At 47.7% G+C, this 21,385-nt stretch overlaps 1 protein-coding gene across 2 annotated transcripts in view; it reads left to right on the top strand.

Annotated features, from left to right (window-relative positions):
- Window positions 1-7,122, top strand: part of LOC119432740 (CD109 antigen-like) — a 215,768-nt gene extending 208,646 nt beyond the window's left edge. For both annotated transcript variants that reach the window (XM_037699906.2, XM_037699899.2), the window contains exon 35: window positions 4,890-7,122. In XM_037699906.2, coding sequence (XP_037555834.1) covers window positions 4,890-5,086 — 197 coding nt within the window. In that variant the 3' untranslated portion in view covers window positions 5,087-7,122. The remainder of the gene's footprint in view (window positions 1-4,889) is intronic.
- Window positions 7,123-21,385: the final 14,263 nt, after the last annotated feature.

Below are 21,385 nucleotides of genomic sequence, written 5' to 3'. Positions count from 1 at the left end.
CCACCACTTTATTCGGCAAACTCAGACAATGTTCCTCTACAGATAAATAACACTCTATGGATAACCATAGACAAAGTTGTATAATTTTTAAATAAGAGCACGGGGTCAATGGTGTATGGCATTACCAGATGTATACTGTCAGCAGTTGTGATAGCTAAGAACAATACTCAAGTAAATAAAAGAAAAAAAGTGTAGGAAGACTTGCTGGCACAGTATATAAATTTAGATTTTCTCGTTCCTTTTCATCATACGGCATCAGTAAAGTGTGTAGCACTGTTGCAAATGCAGTCGAACCTCGATATAACAAAGTTGTGCTTGCAGCAAAAAGTTCGTGAATTCGAGGTTTTAATGTTTCAGCATTATAAACAACTTCACAAATTCCCAGAGCATTCCTGGTGGATAGTTTCTTGTTAGTGAGCACTTATAAACAAATCACAAGAAGCTCGGGCCATAATAGCGCAGTTATGAGCGCCAGCACGTGCAGTGCAAATCACACCAAGAGCAATGCATTGATGTGGCTCACGGCATCTGAGATTTGTGTGTGTTGCGTCGCGCGGCGCTGTAAGTCTTGGATTCCATGGCTTACCGCAGCCGGCGCCCACAAATTAAAACCAAAATTGTAAGAAAATACAGATATTCGTCCTGAGCAAAAGAAAAAAGAAAAGTCTCAGCAAAGAGATAACTACACGAAGTAAGTTTTGTAGTTTTATCGGTGGAACGTGCGCTCAGGAAAACATTAACAGATCTCACTCGATGACCACGAACTCGTTGTCACAATGTGAGCGAGCGCTTCGCACCTTTAGGCGGAAACTTGAGGTCACGCGACTGCCAACACTAGACACGCGGGAACACAATGCGCATCAATAGGCGCATGGCCCGCGGATGAATGCACATGCTATGAGGAGAAGGCAGATAGGCGCGTGATCCTGCGCCCCCCCCTCCCCCCCCTGTGTGCTTGAAAACCTTATCGCGAGTTCACTCCCTCCCCATCCCCCTTGCGCAGAAGGAATCGTCACCTCTTCTGTTTCTCCGAGCGCTGCCAGCTACCAAGCGCCCCGCGGCCTCTGCAAGTTGTTTACGAGCGTAACAAATGGTGCAGCGTTTTCTGCCTACCACGTCCCGGCACGCACACTTTGACGGCGTTTTTGCCTCTCAAACCTTTCTTGTGGAAGGATGCTTTTATTGCGATAGCAATTATATGGACACTCAAAGCGGATTTCTGCTGTCGCCGTCGCCGCGAGGTTCTGTATGACGTCAACGGCGATGAAATCGTCGCCGCGCGCCGTATGCTGTATGTGCGAGTGAAAGCAGGCGAGGGACGCGCACTTTCACGGGGAGCGAACGCACAGCGGAGAGCAAACGCACGTTCTGCGCCGTGCTTCCTGAAGGGCTGCAAAATTAAGCGTCTCTTTCCTCTTTTACAATCACCATATATATAGAGCAAACACGACTTCCTCTGTCGCGCGAAAGGCCGTGGGGGGACGGGAGGGAGGGGAAGCGACGTTTATTGCCTTGGCCGACATTTTTATAGTTTTTTTCTAGATTGACTAGCTATACAGGATCCAAGTACATGCTTAAGATGGCCGAAAACTCCGTTAAATCGAAACCGTGTCACGAAATTACTTTGTTAAATTGCGAAAAAAATACATGGTTTTCATTGCAACTAAGATTGATAAATGAAAATAGTTCGTTGCATCGTGAATTTTGTTAAACTGAGGTTCTTTATATCGAGGTTTGAGTGTATCTGACTCTACTTTTATGTTTCAAAACATGCAATTAAATGTATAGCTTTTTCTCCCAGTAGTGGTGGTAACATTGAGGGAGAACTATTTCCAAAAGAGTGTGATAGAGGGAGTGTCAAAGGGCCAGTGCAAATTGAAATTTACTTTTCATGGACAAATGTTGATACAGCTACCGCTTGTGGAAGTGGTTTAATGTAACTGACTTTCTATTGCAAGTAGAACTCTCATGTCGTGTAGGGGTGTGCAAATATTCAAAACTTTTGAACAAATAAACACCTAGTCACTATTCATAAATACAGTAAAAGCTCGATGATACGATCACGGTTAATACGAATTTCCGGATGATACGAATTTTTCTGTGGTCCCGGCCGAGCCCCATTACTTTGCAACGTGCTAGAGAACGGTTGTTACGAATCGATTTTCAGCCTGCGTCGGTTGATACGAATAAACGCCGCCCCAGCGACGGCCGCGAAAGAGAACAGCGCGCAGTCACGCGCTTTCTCTCCTTTTGGTGCGGAGGCGCGGCGCCGGACAGCGCGGACTCCGCGACTGGGCGCGAAGAGTTTGAAGCGGTGGCGCTTTTGGTGCTTTTGTACTTTTCCTCCTTTTATGCGAGCCGTCAGATGGAGTGGCTGCTGCGCTTCGGGCCGCGTTCTTCGTGTTTGCGCCATTTTGACTAGTCGCAGCGAGCTATGTCTCGCAAGCGGAAAGCACTCTCCTTTAAAGAGAAATTAGACATTCTTCGAAAGGTCGATGAGGATCCCAAGAGGAAGCGGACGGAGTTGGCTAAGGAGCTAGGCCTCACAACGTCAACACTGAGCACAATTGTTGCACAGCGAGACTATCATGAAAAACGTGCTTTCGTTCAACGTCAACGCGAAGCAAGCGAATTCGAACACGCTTATTTCGAACATACCGCGCACCGACAATGCTCTTAGCAGCGCGCCAAATAACGCGGCGGCGCCTCCGACCAGCATTGCTCTGACACCGCCATAGAGCAAAAGCTCAGGAGAGACCCCTCAATGCCGCGCGCGAAGGAACGGGGGGGGGGGGGGGGAAACCCGCGGCGGAAATTTCCTTCTCTCTCAAATTGCAAGGTTGCCGTTTCTGCATCGCGCCGGAACAAGCGTGTACGTGCCGACTAGAGTGTTCTAGACAACCGTATTCTAGCACACACTAGTGCCGACGTCTCAGCCACGCGGATAAAATGGCAGTGAACCCTTCTCCTCTATTTTCTAGTCACATGTTGACCTTGCACGCTGTGGCAGCAGCGCAGAGGGAAGCAGCGGCGGAGGCACAGTCGGGCCAACGAAACTGCCACGCCCGCAAACGCTCGCTTCCCGATAACGGCAGAAAACGAAACTTCAGTGGGCGGCTAAAATAAGCTGGCGCCAGCACGGCGGCGGGCGCGCACGGAGTCGAAGGTGAGAGAGCTACGAGGGAGTTGAGAGGGTGGGCGAGGGGAGCCACCGAAGCGGCGGAGTTGACGAGGCCAAATCCGCTTTCCTGCCGCCCTCCTCCCTCACCTTCGACGATCTCCGTGCGCACCCGTGTGCCGGCGCCGCCCTCTCGCTCCCTGAAGCTTCGTTTTCTGTCGTTATCGGGAAGCGACCGTTAGCCGGCGTGGGCAGTTTCGTGGCCCGCGCTTGCTATGCGCTTGCGCGCCGCGATATTTCACGACTCGCATCGTTCGTGCATCGTGCTATGGTGCACGAATACTTCAAAAATACGTCCTTTTAGTTAGAACAATTTTTCGGGCCCCTTCGAGTTTGAATTATCGAGATTCGACAGTAGTTTTAATTGTCTTTCGATGATACGAATTTCGGCTAATACGAATATTTTTCGTGACCCCGTGAGATTCGTATTATCGAGCTTTTACTGTATGAACATTTTTCGAGTAGCTTTCGAATAGCTTAAAATGGCAGCCGTATGCCATTAAACATAACATTGGAGCAAAAGTGCCATAAGTTTCCTCCCCAAGCACATAGTTAGGTATCAAATTTGAAGACTTGCGTAGTGAAGCAGGCTATGTAGCTCAGGGAGCCAGGCATTACAGCAATCATTCGCACTCATGCACATTCGCATACACAATGAAAATGCATAGTGCGTTGCATGCCTAGTTATGATTGCCGTAATCATGTCCAGTAGCAGCAACTCACATTTTGTCTTCGAGCTCTCTGCCTAAGTTGGATGTTCTCTAGAATTCATGGAGTACCCTTACATGTTTTTTTTTCTGCATGCTCTTAAAGGAACCCTCACCAGGATTTGGCATTGCAAACAGACAAGTGCAGATCATGTGGTGATGATTGTTTGTGCAAGGTATTGCACCACTATACACCATGATAACAGCTGTAAATTAAAAAAAAAAAAAAACAGCGAGCTCTTCTCAGAGAAGCCACTTCATCCCACCATCAAAAATAGTTTCACACGCTTCCATGTCATAGGTGTCATGCCTGCTGCACACATCCAGCAGTAGCTGCACACATCCAGCAGTAGCAGCATGAACAATTTGGGTATGCCTGTCAAGCATAGAGCATGTAACACTGCTGTTGTTGATGTGCATGGCAGCAAAAAGAGGGAGGGGTGGAAAAAGAAAAAAGAAGTTAGAGTGTGGATGTAAACGTCACTTCAGCTGTCAGCACCCATATAGGACAAGGCAGGAGAGTAATGTCACTTGCAGGTGCTGGTCAAGGTAGTGGGAAATACCTCTGCTGCAGGGAGTGTAGCTTGCCTCCTCGCATCATGGCCCCTCGCAAGATTTCATTTGCTTCTATCTGGGCTGCTACTCAACCATACTTAAAAATTCTTGCAGTAGAATGCCTCCCGGATAGTCCTTTAAACCTGCTAGGGATAATAAAATTTCTGATGAGGCCTGGTGAGGGGCCCTTCAATAAATTTGTCATTACTAGCACTAATTTCCAATATGATAAACTTAAGTCAGCTATATTATTATTATTATTATTATTATTATTATTATTATTATTATTATTATTATTATTATTATTATTAAATATTTTCAATGCAGGCTCAGTGTGCCCCTCATTTGACTGAAGATACGTGACTTTTCCTGTATCAGAGGTCTTGCTTTTCTCTGTGTATACTAGTGCTTGTACTACATTGTACTCCGCTCCCTTTTTTCTTTTTCAGAGCGGTTCAACGAGACAATGTTTGAAGTGTACAACTTGTATGCACTCAGCATATGCCATGTGTGTGGCTCCTACCAGTGCCCATACTGCCCAGTGTTCAATGCTGCACCTTCATCTTTTCGCCTGAATCAAGAGCAAGCTGTGCTGTCTGTGACTGTGCTTTTGACAGTGCTCTGGAGGCATCTCTTGAAAGGGTAGCTGGCCGTTGTGGTGCTGTGACAGTTATTTTTCTCAAGCAACAAGAACAAACTATCACAAGGACATTGCCACAGCAGCTGTGCAGTCTGCTTCAGTCAGGACTTCATTGTGCAGCACGTTATGGGTTTCCTGTTGAGGCTGGCTCCGCTAAGCCACAGCCTCACTTTCCTCGTGCTTTTTTTTTCCCCTCTCCTGCCATCTGCCTGGTGCATTCTGTTTGGAGGCAGGTTGAATACTTGCCTTCATCACTGAAATGTGGTATGGGGCTACTTCAGTTTGTGCTGTTGCAAGTGTAGACAGCATATTGCTTGGCTCAGCGAAGCTGCCCATGGGAAAAGGCACCGGTCAGTCAACACAGTTTTTATAGGCGCCTTTCCTGTCCAGTAGGTTTTTAATTCTGGCATACAGGTTTATACTACACAATTTTATGTGGCCCTGTGCAGAAATTGGCAGCTACTTGTGATTCATAGGTTCGTAAATTTAAGCATTCATTTGCATTTCAGCATTTTTTCTTTTTCATTCTTTTTTTCACTTGATCATCAGAACCAACTTTTACTTTAGCATTCATCTGTTGTGAACATCTAGTAGTAGTCATCAGAGTTTGACATATCTAAGCAAGAGTTTTGTGTGTATGTGTTGAGTGCTTGTTTATCTTTGCATTCTTTTTCATATGCAGCATTTTTTCCAATCGTAAACTTCCAGCAGTGTTATTGAACATCCCATCTGCTAGAGGGCGATGATGATGGTGTTTATTTTTTATTTTTTTTAAGGACGGAGCATTACACCCAAAAAAAGTATTTAAAATCGTGAAGTTTCGGCTCCCCCACGAGAGCCTTGTTCACAATGAGTGAAAACCGGCACAATGTGTGGTTTTTATGTACGGCGCATGACATGATTAAGGCATCCAGCATACATGGGCAGAAGATTGCTGTCGTTGCGATAAAGCGTGTGCGACGTGGTTTGGATAATCAATGACTCCAGATAAAGAAGTGAAGATAGATTCTTCTCCTTGACAGTCACACGCGTTTTTCCCCAATTGATAGTATGTGACGTAGTTGCGCAGTTCTATGTCACATATTGTCGTATTTGATTGTTGTAGTTGTGTTCATCCTTTCATTTTGTTTTTGACAATCTGAAAGCAATAGTCATCATCTGTGTAAAATTAATCAACATCACAGAAGGGACACTGTGATTCAGGCGATAAAATGTTCACTGGAGGCAGGTCAAGTGTATAGTCTCCGGTTTGTACAACATTTTATGTGAAGTAAATTATTCCTGTATACAGTTTTCCCATTGATAAACTGAACATTGTTGGTGCAGCATTTTGCAAGGCCTGCACAAGTCGTACAGGTATGTATGTGCTTAGAAATCATTGCAGGTGTTATAATCTGATGGAACCAGAGTTCCTGACATGAATAACTTAAACAGTCATCGTTATGGAAGTATTGTTAGCAGCCTACCATTGCATCTGCCTACACTGTTGTTTGACAGTCTCTAAACATGTTTGTTTTTTTCAGCGAACAACAACCCAAATGTCACAACCTTTTGAGGAGGCTTTAGAAGATGCTAGCCTTTCTTAAAAAATTTCCCCAGATTTGTTTTTCCTTCTTCAGTAAGAGCAGTCTTTGAAGGCTGCTGCATTTCCTCGAATGTTCTATTCCTCGAATGTTCCATTCCTCAAATGTGACACATCTGCCAACTTGCTCACTTGTTACACTTGATAAGTGCATCTTACCAAAAAAGACATGAAAGGCATGCTGAATCGGAGTGAAACAGTGTCGCATTGCTGCACTGTTAATATAAACGTTGGCCTTGGGAAGCTGCAACAAGACAAGAATGGGGGGGAGCAGGGTATTGTTTGTTCGAATGCCTCATGGAACAACCAAGTCCTGCAGGACTACTTGGAGCAATAACACAGGGCAGATTTCACTGTGGCCTGAACATGTTGTTGCTCTGTATTATTCATCCTGCTGTCTTGCCAAAAAAAAAAAAAAATGATACTGTAAATACAGAGAGATAAACTGTGCTTGTACTTCCCTCTGACTCTTAATTTTGGGACTTACAATTGCTGCTGCAGAGGTATGCGTTCCTGTGTTAGTGCAACCACACTGTTGGCCTGAAAGTAGGTTGTGCTTGTACTTTGACTTGTACTTTGACTTGTACTTTGAACACTGGTGGTGTTCTTACTTCAGTCGAGTGCATTTACAAACAAAATTTCAAGCATTTCGGACGGCGTTATCATGAGCAAATGTAAGATTTTTAAGGACTCGAAATCCCAGTGAAAACACTTCGCCCATGGACATCCGAATCATGTCCCAATGCCCATGCGCAATTTCGGATACAAATAGGACATCCACTCTACATCCAGTTTCGGATATCTTACCATAGGTTATCCCACATGTACCTTTGACATACACGTAAATGTTTGTCCTCCAATTGAGGCTTTCTGATTGAGTTTCCTTGTAACATAATTACATTTTCTGGCATATTCGAATTACAATCGGAAGCTATCATGTCTGTAGCTCTTGTGTATGTCGTAGTTTACGAATATTGTGGCGCAATTTACTTCGAAAAATTTAATTAGTTCAATTAGGTACTTTCTCTTGGCAGAAGGCCTAGACGAATGAGGATGTATGCTTGTACTTCCGCAAATGCGCGTAAAGTGCACACAATGTGCCGTATTTTCGCGCGTATAACCCGTCCTTGCATATAACCCGCACCCCTAACTTTGAACTCCACGAAAGAGAAGAAAATAACCTCGCGTATAACCCGCACACGCATCCGAAAAAATTAGGACTAGGAAGTTACGACTACGCAAAGTCATCATTTCGTTTTCAAAACAAATTTATTTCAAAACGACTGCCGGAACGTTGTCAGTGCTGTCGTCCAATTCTCTGCTGCCATCCGAGGCTTCATCGCTGCTCTCAAAGACGTAATCATCTTCGGAACCATCTCGCAGCAGCTCTGTTGCAGATTTCTTCAGCAGCGGCTACGATCTTCAGTTTCTCTGTCACTGTGAAAGACTGCCACTGAGGCACACTTGTGATGCCTAAACAAGGCTGGCCAACTGTGCAAACTGGGCTTACAAGAAACGGCACCTGACTCATTTGAAAAGCGTGCGAAAAGCATCAAACCAGACTATGGATGTGGATCTGGCTATAACCTGTGTTGGCCTCTTATTGGCTTAACACACGTCGATGTCGATAGCCATGTGGACGACGCGGACTCTGCACGGCAGGCCGCGCGTTGCCGTGAAGCCGACCCCCACCCCCTCCCTTCGCGAATCTTCGCAGATAACCCGCACCCCCACTTTTTAAACAATTTTTTCAAATTTTTGGTGCGGGCTATATGCGAGAAAATACGGTATCTGTTGACGATGCGTGGGCGCTCTGCCCGTTGCTTCTGTCGCACAGCGTGTGCTGCGGCCGTAATCGGCATTATGGCAAACACTGTGCAAGAAGCCCTGGCATATGCCCGCAAAAATGTATGCAGCTTGTCCCCATAATGTCGCTCGCAGACATGCGAGGAATGTTGGCAGGGCACGGACACGTGCGGCCTAACGAGCATGTGAGGGACGTTTAACGGACTTATTCGACACATTCCTTGCATATCCATCTCCTGGCAGTGGATGTCCATAGGATATACATAAGACGTCATTGTTGTCACTGAGATGTGCGGGTCTGCCCGCAGACCCGGCGTATGTGCATGTTCTGCTCGGGCGAGCATCGCTGTAGCATACAGCCCCCCAACACCTGGATGCATTCAGAGAATTCCATGTAGAGAATTCCATGGACATAATCATCAAAGAGACCCTCCAATACCCATTGAAAAGACGTAACTTTAGCGTGACCTGGAGAACTGGAAGCTCCTCACTTTCCTGCAAACTGAAGAAGCATGCAGCAGCAGATGCATTAGATGTGACACATGCTCTCTGCAGTGCCATCCATTTAGTAGCAGCATAGAGTTTCTCACTATATTACCTAGAGGGAAATCTGGCGCTCCTGCGCTTTGGTATGCTTGGGAATGCCCGGTATATTGCGACTTCGTATTGGCATCGTTCTCGAAGAGCTCCTAGGAAGCCTTGAAGATGTGCCTGGCTAGCACTGTTACGTCTGCCACAATGATTGATTTACTGCTGAAGCAGCACGTAAAAAGCTGTTTTAGCTTTATTATTACACAAAAACATGTTTTGTTTATTTTTGAGGACTTATCATTCAATGTACAATTATATGAAATGTAAAAAGTATGAGCTGGCCGCTAAAGTTGGAGGACAGACAACAAAATTCTCGCTCACTTTGGAGCAACTTGTCGTCTGTTCTTGCTTTTCTTTGGTTGATTCTGCATTGTAGGTAAGTAAACTTTATTGAGAGATGTAATATAGGTGAATGAAAGCTATGTAGATTTTAACGCATTATTTGTGTAGCCATTTCCACGTTTTAGACGAAGGCTCGTACAACACCAGCCAACGCAAGCCTCGCAGACGCATATCCCGTCATTCCCATGACGGCACAGCGGCCTTTAAGAATCTTGCATAGACGGTGGCGCCAGATTACCCTCTAGGTGTTATAGTGAAAAACTCTATGACGAGCAGGACATGCAAGGGGTACGGCTGAATTGGAGTACGCGTGCGCGTTCGCTCGAGAAACACGCTTGTGCCCCAGTCTAGCCTTCGCAAGACACGCCATGTTGATCACCCTTACGCGGACGCTTCGCGGAGCGCTCCGTAGAAAACTCCAGAAGTAAACACTTCTGGTTGTGCGTGTGCGCGCGCGCCCCAAGGAAAACGTGCTATACTATTGCTTATATATTTGTAGCCGTACTTTCCACGCGCCTTACTTTGATATCATTGTGTAGAGGAAAGACGCCATTACCCGATCATGCATGGGCCGCCTACACAGATGGTGCCGTTTTCGCACCACGCATGACTTAATCGGAGTTAAATTTAGACTCTCGTTCGGCGTTCAGAGAGGCATAGCTCGGCAGTATGTTTGTCGATCCGAGCGGGAGTGGTCATAAAACTTTATCAAAATATATCTCCCAGGTCCCATACATCAGGGATGGGACTCCTGCGCCAATTGCCACGGTGTAAGATATATACTCTTTAGGTGGGGACACTCGCGAGGCGCGATCGACCAGATAAAGTAGCAACAGCGCGTGTCAATCGGTCAGGTGCCGGCAGCGGATACCTATCGGCGGTACGAGGCAACTTCAAGACAGAAAAGGTTTTATCTACAGTTGCTATAGCAACCGGGCGATTCGCGGGAAATCCGAAATGGTTGCGCGACGAGTGAAAGTAGGTCACCGTGGTGAGGGGCGCGAGGGAAGAGGGCATCGCCTTGACGGAGCAGATACGGCGGCGCGATCTCTGGTTGCTTGTGTTATGCGCGCACTCCATGTCCGCGAAAACTTTTGCCTGCGTTCTAAATGCGCCTCGGTAAGGCCCACCGTGACAAGGCCAAATCAAAACGTGCCAAGTGGCGTTCAAACTCGTAAGGCAAGATTCACAGCACGGGACGGATCGCCGGTTTATACTTCGGACGAGCGTGACGTGGCTCATTGCAGCCGAATCACGTCGCACAAAAGGAAGCCGCTGACGAAATGCTCGCGGCATGATTTGTTGAAGCTATAGCCATGTCTCTGATTAAGTGGTCTAACCCGTCGTGTGAATCCGGATTTCCCGCGAAGCGCCGGTTGCTATAGCAACATTAGATAAAACCTTTTCTGTCTTGAAGTTGCCTCGTACCGCCGATAGGTATCCGCTGCCGGCACCTGACCGATCGGCGCGCGCCTTTGCTACTTTATCTGGTCGATCTCGCCTCGCAAGCAAGCCGAGAAGTGTCCCCACCTAAAGAGTATATATCTTACACCGTGGCCAATTGCGCGCCAGTTTGATACAAACGCATATTCCCGCGCCAAGGACAGAAAAATCATCGAAATGGCGCCACGCTGCGCCAGAATGGCTTCTGAATGTGTGCTCCGCGGCAGTGGCCCAGTGGCCGTGAAGAGCGAGCGGATTCATTCTCCGAAAGAGAATGAAGCCGCACACATTCTGCACACCGCGCGACGGCGCCTCCTGCACAGTTTTTCGTAATTTTCGACTGGATTTTTCGGCGCTTCCGGCAAGTGGCCCAGGGCCCCGTGTCGCAGAAAATAAAATCTGGCATCGGTGTCGGCATGGGCACGCCGGCGTCGGTGGCTGAGAAAACCACCCCGATCGCGCAGGCCCTCCGCGTGGCGCAAGGCGTTAGTGAACAAAATTGAATTTCTCAAAGTAAAATTCGTCAGAAAAATCGTTAAGTACGACGTAACCACACTGCGATGTTCGGTGAGTAGCAGAAAGCGCGCACTGAGAAGTTCGCCCGCGCGCGCTGCCCGGTTAATGTCATGAAGATTTGGTCTGTGAACTTGCTGATGCTAGATACTTTTACGTTCACCAAAATGGAAAGGAAACGGTAAGGAACACATTCTAAAAAAGCATGGCATATATGCTCATGTTTGTGTTAACACCAAACATGAATGTATATACTGGATTAACAAAAAGAAGCACCGGGCAATTCCTCGCTGAGAGGACCGACAAACACACAGTGCGACGCAACTTGAGAAACATTGAAACGTCCTAGAATTTAGTAGAAAAAAAATATGATCGAAACGTCGCGATGGCACATTACAAGTCACCGTAGGCGTCGAAGTCCGGATAGCCAGTGGCGTAGCCAGGGGGGGGGGGGGGGGGGGTTCAAACCTCCCCCCCCCCCCGGAAAGTTTTTCTGCAACCCCCCCCCCCCCCCCCCTACTTACCCACCGTTTGTTTTCGTCGCTTCTCGCTGACATAATTCATGAAACCGGTGCTACTATCACTATTTAATTCCTGGGCGCTTCCGTTTGGGTTGGTAATTTACAGCGAATCATGTCTGCATATGGAAAAAACTGTCACGGTGTTTGTCAAGGCTTTCACACTCTGTGAAGTTTTGGGCGAGAATGTGGCGGCCGCATTCTGAAGCATGTCAAGGCTTTCACACTCTGTGAAGTTTTGGGCGAGAATGTGGCGGCCGCATTCTGAAGCAACAAATGCGGCAGCCGCATTTTAGATGATGGCAAAAACGCTCGACGCCCGTTTACTTAGATTTAGGTTGCACGTTAAAGACCCCAGGTGGTCGAAATCTCCGGTATACATTTCCGCCGCTTCCCTTCAGGTGCCGGTTAGGCCGCGCTCTCGCAGGTTTTTGGCTACGTTCACAATTGGTCTTGAAGCTGTAGGAATGGGCAAAATCTTGCAAAAATCCGCCCGCCTAGGCGGCAAAACAGGCAGAAAAACATGGTTGCGAGCCAAATCGGTCTCGGGCCGATTTTTTCGCCATGGCGAAGCGGAAACGCGGCGGAAAGTCGTTCTGCTTCACTGGAAGCTACACTAGCATGTAAACAACCGGTCGTAAAATGGCACCGGGCACCAAAAGTGTAGGCTGTAATGCTGATCGACGCGATCAAGAACCAGCCCTTGCTCTACGACAAGAGTGGCACTAAAACGTACTGTCAGCAATACTCGCGATAGTATTCAACGTCGCACGACCGGAGGTGCGGCGGCAACCAAGCCTTGGCGTGACCCAACTTCTCGCGCTTTTGCAAAGCCAGGCGAACCCACCACCGCCGTTTCCGAGGTGTCCGCGTCTTCCGTTTATTTATTGTCCATTTCTAGAAAACAAGTAGGTAGAAGTATAATAGCTATTTCTTCTTCCACTTTCATGGCAGACAATAGTTAGGCAGATTTCTCGTTGGCGCTCCATAATTCTCCTCGCACGTGTAATACCCCTGTCAAGCGGGCAAGTTAAAGTCCACTTACGGGGAGTGCACTTCGGGACCTTGAGTGACTCTTTAGGCTACGCGGTTCTAAACGGGAAAACAGAGCGCACTCGCAGTAAAAAAAAAAAAAAAATGGCGACAGACTACGAGCGCGTTTTGTGAAGATGTAGATTAAAAAGAAAAGTGCTTCTAAAAAGTGATTGTTTTACGTTGTATTATTAATAAAAATAAACTTAATCTGTTTTTTCAACAAAAAACGAAAGTATTTTTTATTATAAGAGTGTGGCAAGTCAATGCCGGCCAAAAAAAAAAAATGCCTAGCCAATCCAGAACGACATCGCGGCGTGCGACGAGGCGGCATTTGATCCTGCTAGAACAGAATATGAGCGCGTTTTAGGCTATTATTTGTGCGCAAGAGCTGTTCAACCACTAAAATGAACTTCTGTGTCCTTTTTTTATGCATTACAATTTGTACCATTGAAACCGCTGGCGGCGAGGCTAGGCACTCGGCCAGCAAAGTGCGTTCCGTCAACGCACTTCGACCGGAGTACACTCTTCTGCGAGTGACACTCCACTTGCTACGTTTAGATTCGGCAAAGTGCACTTAAACCGAGTGACACTTTCCGTAAGTGCACTTAACTTGCCCGCTTGACAGGGGTATAAGGTATGTTGCAGAAGTCGCGGGGTGCTTTTCTCGTCGCGACGATAGACTGGGAGCGTAGGTCTCACGTAAGGACGCGCAGGCTTTGGCGAGCCCCAACACAAGGGCCAGCCCGGGCTTTAGCTGTGGTGTTAACGTTGCCCCTTTGGTGTCCTGGAGGCGCCGACAATACGAAATGATGAAATGTTATTACAACTTGTAAATAGAAGCTATTAAAGAAATATTATCACGCCTATAGGCACCAACCTGTGACTCAGCGCTACCGCGCCCGTGTGCGGAGAATTACGGAACGCCAACGAGGAATTTACCGAAGGTCGCAGATGACACGCGAAGTTGCGTAAAATGATCACTTTTGATGACGGTACGTGGGTCAAAGAATGAACATACCGCTTCAAATAATGCGATAATGAGCGCCACCACGCCGACAAACGTACGCAGACTAGATGGATCTGGACGAAAACGGCAGCGGCGGCCGCGGCGGTAGCAAAACAAATGTGAACAACTTGGACAGGCGCGGAAAAAACTTTCCGGCTGCTTCGGCCTTTCCGCCCGCTTTGGCCTTTCCGCCCGCTTGCCGCTTTCCAAGTGTGAACGTAGGCTTAGTCTGCGCGAGAAACGTCTCTTGTTTGCGATTGCGTCCTTACGGAAGGCTGGTAATTACTGTTGTGTTGTTGAATCCCAAACCAGCAATTACGGAAGGCTGGTAGTTGCTGTTTTGTTGTGGAATCCCAAACCAGCAATGTACACACGAAGGGGTTGATGACAGCAGTGAAATTCCATCGACTCGCAATAGAATGCACGAAACAGACAGCCGACAAGCATGAATTACTGCTGTGCGCAGTACAGCGTAAGTAAACTCTTGTTGCAGGCGCTGACAGTTCTCGTCGGAGTTCACGCGTCCTGAGAAATTGATTATCTGCACTATGCACTGAACAATACCGGTGTTCATTCCTGCATCAATAGTACACCAATCAGTCGAGATTCTGTGAGGTACAAGGCCGCTTCCTGTTTGCACCGGCGTAAGTGAAGCAGAAAAGTTGCACGCACTACTTAAAATGCGTACACATGCCATATCTATGCTGTGCGGTGAAATATTCTGTACAATTGCGAATCTGTTGACGTAAAGGCAAATGACGGCTGCACGCTCGCACACAGCGGCCCATGCACTCGCCGCAGGAAATGCAACCCTCTCGTATGAGGGAGCAGGGCGACGAAAGCTTCGAAAAAAAAAAAAAAAAACGCCTTCCGCGTTTTTAAGTTTTCTAGCGCAAAAACGCAGCGAACAAGCTATTGCTATGGGAGTAGGTATAGCCTGGTCACACGTGCATTTTCACGCGCATAGCCGTCCTTGACTTGCGAAACGCACTTCGCCCCGACGAGGACGACGCCATCTACGCTTAACGGAAATTAACAATTAATGATGTCTGCTCCGATCGCACGGGTCGTCTCAATGATGCGTTTTCGAAGACTGGTTCATTCAGTGGCGCGATGAGAGACCGTTGCTGCCAACGCCCACTGTACCTGTCGTACTTACTGTATTTACTGAGCTTACTTTACTTTTTACTTAATTTCTGCACAAGCGCACGCACACGCGAGGGGGGGTCCCATGTCTGTGATATACATGTATAGAGTCTGCTTACACTACCGCTATTTATTATCGATCACGTGACCTAGAGGAAAGCAGAAGCGTGCCCCCCCCCCCCCCCCCCCCCCCGAAAAAAATTTCTGGCTACGCCCCTGCGGATAGCTATAACGAAATTATTTTTGAACAGCTCTGGTAGCGTGCACGCAACAATGGTTGCTTGTGTACTGTCAAATGTTCATATGCTGCGGCTGTAGGCCGCAGCATATGAACAGCATATGAACTGTTTTGTGGCACGGTGCGAAAACGCGCTCGCAAGAAAAGCGAAACATTGTGCATGCATGCAGACGCGCAGTCGGTCGCTGCGAACCCGTGCGATCATTGCATTGAGGGTTCATTCTGTTATGCCCCATTTGATTATGCAGACAGCACACTATAAGAACATATTTCACATAGTCTGCTCTCCGCGATTGCCTGCCTTCGACGCAAGCTGGTTCGGGCGACTTCATCGCGTCGACCGCGCCGTTGACTACGTATTCGGTAGATAGCACCTGTAAACTATTCTGCGCTTTCTGTTTGGCCAAGGTTATTATTTTGACAGTAAGAAACTTCCCTCGCTTGGAGAGTACTTACAGAAATGGCCAGGAGGGCTCCCGCGTGGTGTTTTAAAGCGAAGCTTTGTACCTCTACCAGCCAAGGGTTCTGTCGTGTTCGTCGTTGTAATCAAAAAACGATCCCGACGAACCGCTAACAATTGCAGGTATAGCAGTATAGCTTACTTGAATTCAGACATTCAGCGTACAACTAAGCACTCGTTTTCGCAAGAAAAACCACAAGAACAAGCTTCAAAGTGATGAGCCAACATGATGGATGATATGGGCTGCGGGCAAACAACAGAAATAGGCTCGGCGCGGTCCGTAAGATTAGATGGCAGCTGTTGCAAAGCTTATGCAGCTGCTTGAAAGAGGGTTGACGTCATTCGAAACCCTTCCAGCCTAGTAACTGCTTCGGTTCATTTTCTAGACTACCCCACTATGGGTAGACCACGGAAAGTAAAGACGGCAGAAGAAGAGCGTGAATATAAGGCTCGGCGGAAAGAACAAAATCGTCTCGCTCAACAGCGTCGTAGGCAAAACCCAGCAGCTCTCGCACAAGATGCCGAACGTATGCGTCATGCCAGGCAGCAGGACCCAGCATATGCCGCTAGAGAAGCGGAACGTGTGCGTCAGGCCAGGCAGCAGGACCCAACATACGTCGTCAGAGACGCCGAACGCAAGAGGAGCGCCCGCCGCGAGGACGACGAGAGGCGCGAAGCGGAGAACGCTGCGAAACGGCGCAAGTACCACACTGATCATTTGGCCAAGTGATCAAGTGCGCCGCAGTCACCGTGAGGGTGGCGTAAAAAGCTTCGCTTTCCAACCACCTTCACAGGGTGGATTGGCGGGCAATTTTTTTATTGAGCGCCGACAGCCAAACCTACGAGGAGTGGGCCGCGTTATCCCTCATACTACGCAAGCGAGGCGCTTCCGACAGATGGCGACTCCGTAACTCCTCGCCCCCAATACTTGCAAAAACACTATCCAGCTGGGGCTCGCCTCCTCAGCAGCGTAGAACGGCAGCGGCGCGCAGAGGCGAAGGTGGAGAAAAAAATTGGAGGACGCTTAAGCTTCGCTTTTAAGAGTGGAACGCGATATCATTCATAGATCACTGACTGCTGCTCACGCTTCCCGACAACTGCAGCTTAAGCAACCGTAATGGTTACCGGGAAACAGTGGCGGCGAGCGCTCTGCGCGAAGGCGAGCTTCTGGTAGAAACGCGGCCTCTTGCGTGGGGCGATTACGGAGATAGTGCACAGCCGCGCCAAAAAATTGCATAATTTTCAGGTTTCCGTTTTCGTTTTGTACTTTTAATATTTCAGTCTGAGAAGATTTAACATAAAGGCATGCGCTGTGGGTGTTTTGTTTCATGACATTTGTTTGTGGATTGTCATTCTCAAACTTCCGCAAGACAAGGTATATGAGCAACATTAATGATAGAATGGTGTGGCAATATAACCCGCATATACCGCATGTCATATAAGAAGGCGTGGCATATACATGTACCTAAATATATTCGGAGGGCCTGCGTGGTTGGAGATGATTTTCTCCGCCACCCGCCGACATCGCATGCCGACGCCGGTTGCCAACGCCGGATTTTCTGCGACACGGGACCCTTAACGCTATCGCGTTAAAAGCTGCAGTTGCCGGAAGCCTGACAAGCATTCACGGATATTTGAGTGGCGCGGTGATCCCTAGCTGAGGCGCAAAGTAACGAAAAGCAGGCCGAGGGCGCTGCGAGCGAACTAGATGTTAGGGAGGCGCGCGCTGCAGCGAGTTCAGCGGGCGGGCGTCTCTGCCCCCAAGGCCGATATAATGCCAAACTATTCAATCTGTTTTCATGACCATATGGGTGAGACCTGACCCATTTTTACATATAACGAAGGTCTAATGGCGGATTTGGAATAAAAAGTTGGTTTCGCCCTAACCGCGAAGCATCGATTGCGATAGCAAATTAGTAGACAGCTATACGAAGTAAGGATAGTAGTTTTATCGTAACTTCTACTTACACTACTACTACCACTTACACTACTACTTATACGTGTTTACACGTATAAACTTGTAAACATTCACTTAATAAATTACCAAGCATGGTGTCGCGCCCGCACAAGCAAACATGAACACATCTCACTCGATGACCGCGGAAATTCGCTGTTAAAGCGCTGGAGTGAGGAAGCGCGCGGCAGCAGCGAGCCGTCGTGCTGCCTCTCCCTTCAACGCGAACCAAGCGGCCAAAACAGCGCACACGAAGCTATCAGCACTCGCACTCTGTCCCCATCGCAGATTAAGATAGGGCCCGCGCGGCCGCGCCATACGCAGCAGCCGCCGGGGTAGAACCCCCTCCCCCCCCCCCCCCCCCCCCCCCGGTGCCTTGCGCGTGATGGAAGACTGCTCGTTTCCTCTCTTGCGGCGGCTCACCCTCGCACGCTTTCACTCGCACATACGGCGCGCGGCGACTCTGTTATCGCCGCTGGACTTTATGCGTAACATCACGGTGACGGCATAAATGTGCCTGGAGTGTCCCTATAATTGCTATCGCAATAAAAGCAGATTGGAATAGCTTTACGTTATAGCAGCCCATGGTTGACTGCGGCCCTGGGTCTGCGGGGACATATGGTAACCCAGAAATTATGTTACCGCGTCTATTGGACCGCATAATTTCAGCATTTTCCACTATCGTCATGGGTGCCGGTGTGGGAATGTATATAGTTAGATCGTAGAGCCACCAATGTTTTCGGCTTACAGGAAAGCATACGCCATGCTGGCGCTCGAACCACGCACTCTTCCATATTCTAGAATGCTATAGCTACAAAGTGTGGTGACACTGCATACGAGTGCGCCGCGTATGCGTGTCGGAATAAACAGTCGACGAGCTGTGCTCTAGGTGACGAAAGGAAAGAACCCCTCTTATTGTGCTGGCCGATAATATACACTCTGAGGGACGTCACGTGGTAAAAGTAGCTGGGCGACAACTGCGTGCGCCAAGCTATCTGTCGTGACGTCACACGCCGAACACAGGCAGGCGATAACAGCACACAAAGCGCGCTTCTTCTACGCGCTTGGTGTTGGTTTATTCATAAGTGCACTGAGATATTCCATTAGTCCACCAAAATTCAGATTGGCCTGCTCCAAACTGTTTCAAAATGAAATTTTAACTGCTCTAAATTCCTCCAAAATGAAGTTTAGTCTGCTCCAAGCTGCTCGAAAACGCAATTTGTCTGCTCCAAAAATTGCTCCAACATGGCTTTGGGCAGTCCCATCCCTGATATATATACAGGATGTCCCAACTATCATGCGCAAGATTTAAAATTATGCAAATACCACGTAGCTGGACAGAACCAAGATAATGCTTGCCGTCGCTTTGAGATACTCAGAATATTTCTTGCATTAAGCCTAATTACATAATTAGTCTTAATTATTCAATTTCTCAAATATAGTTAGATGAAAATTGTCAATGAGAAAATGGCAGAGCAACGTGAAAAACCTCCCGATACAGCTTTCTGTTGCTCAATACGTGCTGCATAAAAATATTTTTCCGAGCGTGAAAAAATTGCCGCACGACTGGCCGCTCGAGGCACTTTGCGTGTATTCGCGAGCTTCTTTCAGAGAGGTTCGCTGATAGTTCTTCGTGTTTTCACTTCTTTTGTTCCGCCACAAATGCGATTTTTCACTTGATAGTTGGCGTTTCTGTTGTTATTTCTGTTTCTCTTGTATCCTGTTTTCTATGCCTACCTTTTTAAACTAAAATGAATAGCTTACCATCTGTTAGGTATTGTTGGCACATCTTAGAAGAACGGAAGGAAATGAACAAAAAAAAATAAACAAATAAAAGAAAAAAAAAACGACCAGGAGGAGGAGGATAACCTAACATGAGTGTTCCTGTCTCGGGAGCTTCTATCTAAATACACGGGAACATAGAAATTGTTTTCCTTGGCAGCAGCTGTATCAATTTTGGTTAACTCCTACGCATTCAAAATATGAAGTTACATTCTACTGGTCGCTTGGAGCAGGCCTCTTATATAGATCCCCAATATTTCTAGAAACATTTTCGCGAATCTGTGCACCAAGTTTACGATTATATAACAGCGAAATAAAACTGTGTATCACAATTATTTATTTATGTGAACTACATCTATTAGGGCGGCTAAACGGAACAACAGTGACACATGTTATGTTACGCAGAAATATATGCGAACTTTTGAATGCGACTTTTGCAAAACTCACGTAAACAAAGTAAAGATCACACGTATAGACTGTAAATAATAAATTGGGACCCAACTCCACCCAGCACCACACCTGTGCAATGCACACAACGTGAAAGTGGAGTAAACTGGCTCACAAAGGTTAACGACAGGATGGACGAGGCTCTTCGTTTGGCCTGCCTTTATTCTTGTTTCGTCCGATATATGTTAACGTGCCTTGAATGAAAAAAAAAATTTTTTTTTTTCAAAATAGGCCTGACCAAGTCGCCGAGCAGCAAGTTTCCTTGGCGCACAAAAATGGAAGGCGCACATATGGTCACTGCGTTGTCGCTAACGACCACTTATGCATGAGGTCGTGCACAGGCTCGTGTTGCTCTTTGTACGACTGGCGGTGACATATGCGAGGCCAAGGATCCTGACCTTTTGTGGTGGCCTCACATCGCGCAAGCACGAGGAACGCCTGTGTGAGCTCCACAAAGTATGAGATCGCTGTGTGCCCGCTGCACCAGGCTGAGAAGGGTTAACAAAAACAAGGACAAAGAGTTGACAAGGACAAAGAGGAGGTGCGCTATATTTTTCGCATCGCTTGCTGGATCCAGTGAAAAACGCTTATACTATATACCGATCAGCTTATCGCCGGGTGTTATATTTTGCTGGATTATTTGTATGTCCATTTGTTGGTTGGTATGCTTTTGTTTTCTTCCTTTACCAAATACATTAAACTAGGCGTGTCGCGCAGCTGCATTCGACCTTCCTCGGCCACTTGGGCGGCTGAGCGGAAGTTCGCGCTCTCGATTCCCAGCTGCGGTGATCGTGCTCCCATGACGGAGGAATGAGAGAGAGAGAGAAATAAGACACGCTTGCATGCTGCGATTATACGGTATACTACAAGTCACGTGAAGTAACCCCCGCGATCGAAACGCGCTCATTAGCCAGGTGCAGACGTAAAAACAATCCATCAAACATGCGAGGGCCGCCTGGAAAGGGTGCGGCCTGCGGCGGATGTATCGTGGCCACACGAGACGCGTCAGCGGCGGCGCGCTCGCATCCGTCACCCAAGCATTCTTGCTTTGTTCCGGCTTTCGCTGGGGCCGATGACAATGAAAGCGCGCTAACCTGGCACGTCTGGCGAGACGAGCGAAGTTCCCAGGGGAGCACTGAGCGTTCGGGAACAGCATGCCGAGGTTTAGCGTGTCTCACAATCCGTATATGGCCCCGTCGCGCATGACTCTCGCAGCTCCGTGGGAAGCTATATAGATCGACCAGTGGTGCCGAACTCACGCCCTCGCTGACCATTCATGAGGATCCCACGCCTGCATATGAGCTCAAGTTATCCGAGATACACCGGAAAGAAGCTTAGCGAGCTTCCCTTTCTCTCCATCGGCTTCGAGCTGCCGCACAAACGCAGATGCCACATAACAATACAGGGATGTATTTGCGCTGGAAAAAAAAAAAAAAAAAGCA

The sequence above is a fragment of the Dermacentor silvarum genome, chromosome 1 (assembly GCF_013339745.2).
Source record: "Dermacentor silvarum isolate Dsil-2018 chromosome 1, BIME_Dsil_1.4, whole genome shotgun sequence".
NCBI classification, from domain to species: domain Eukaryota; kingdom Metazoa; phylum Arthropoda; class Arachnida; order Ixodida; family Ixodidae; genus Dermacentor; species Dermacentor silvarum.
Note: the sequence above shows the minus strand (reverse complement) of the source record. Positions and strands in the feature narration are given on the sequence as shown.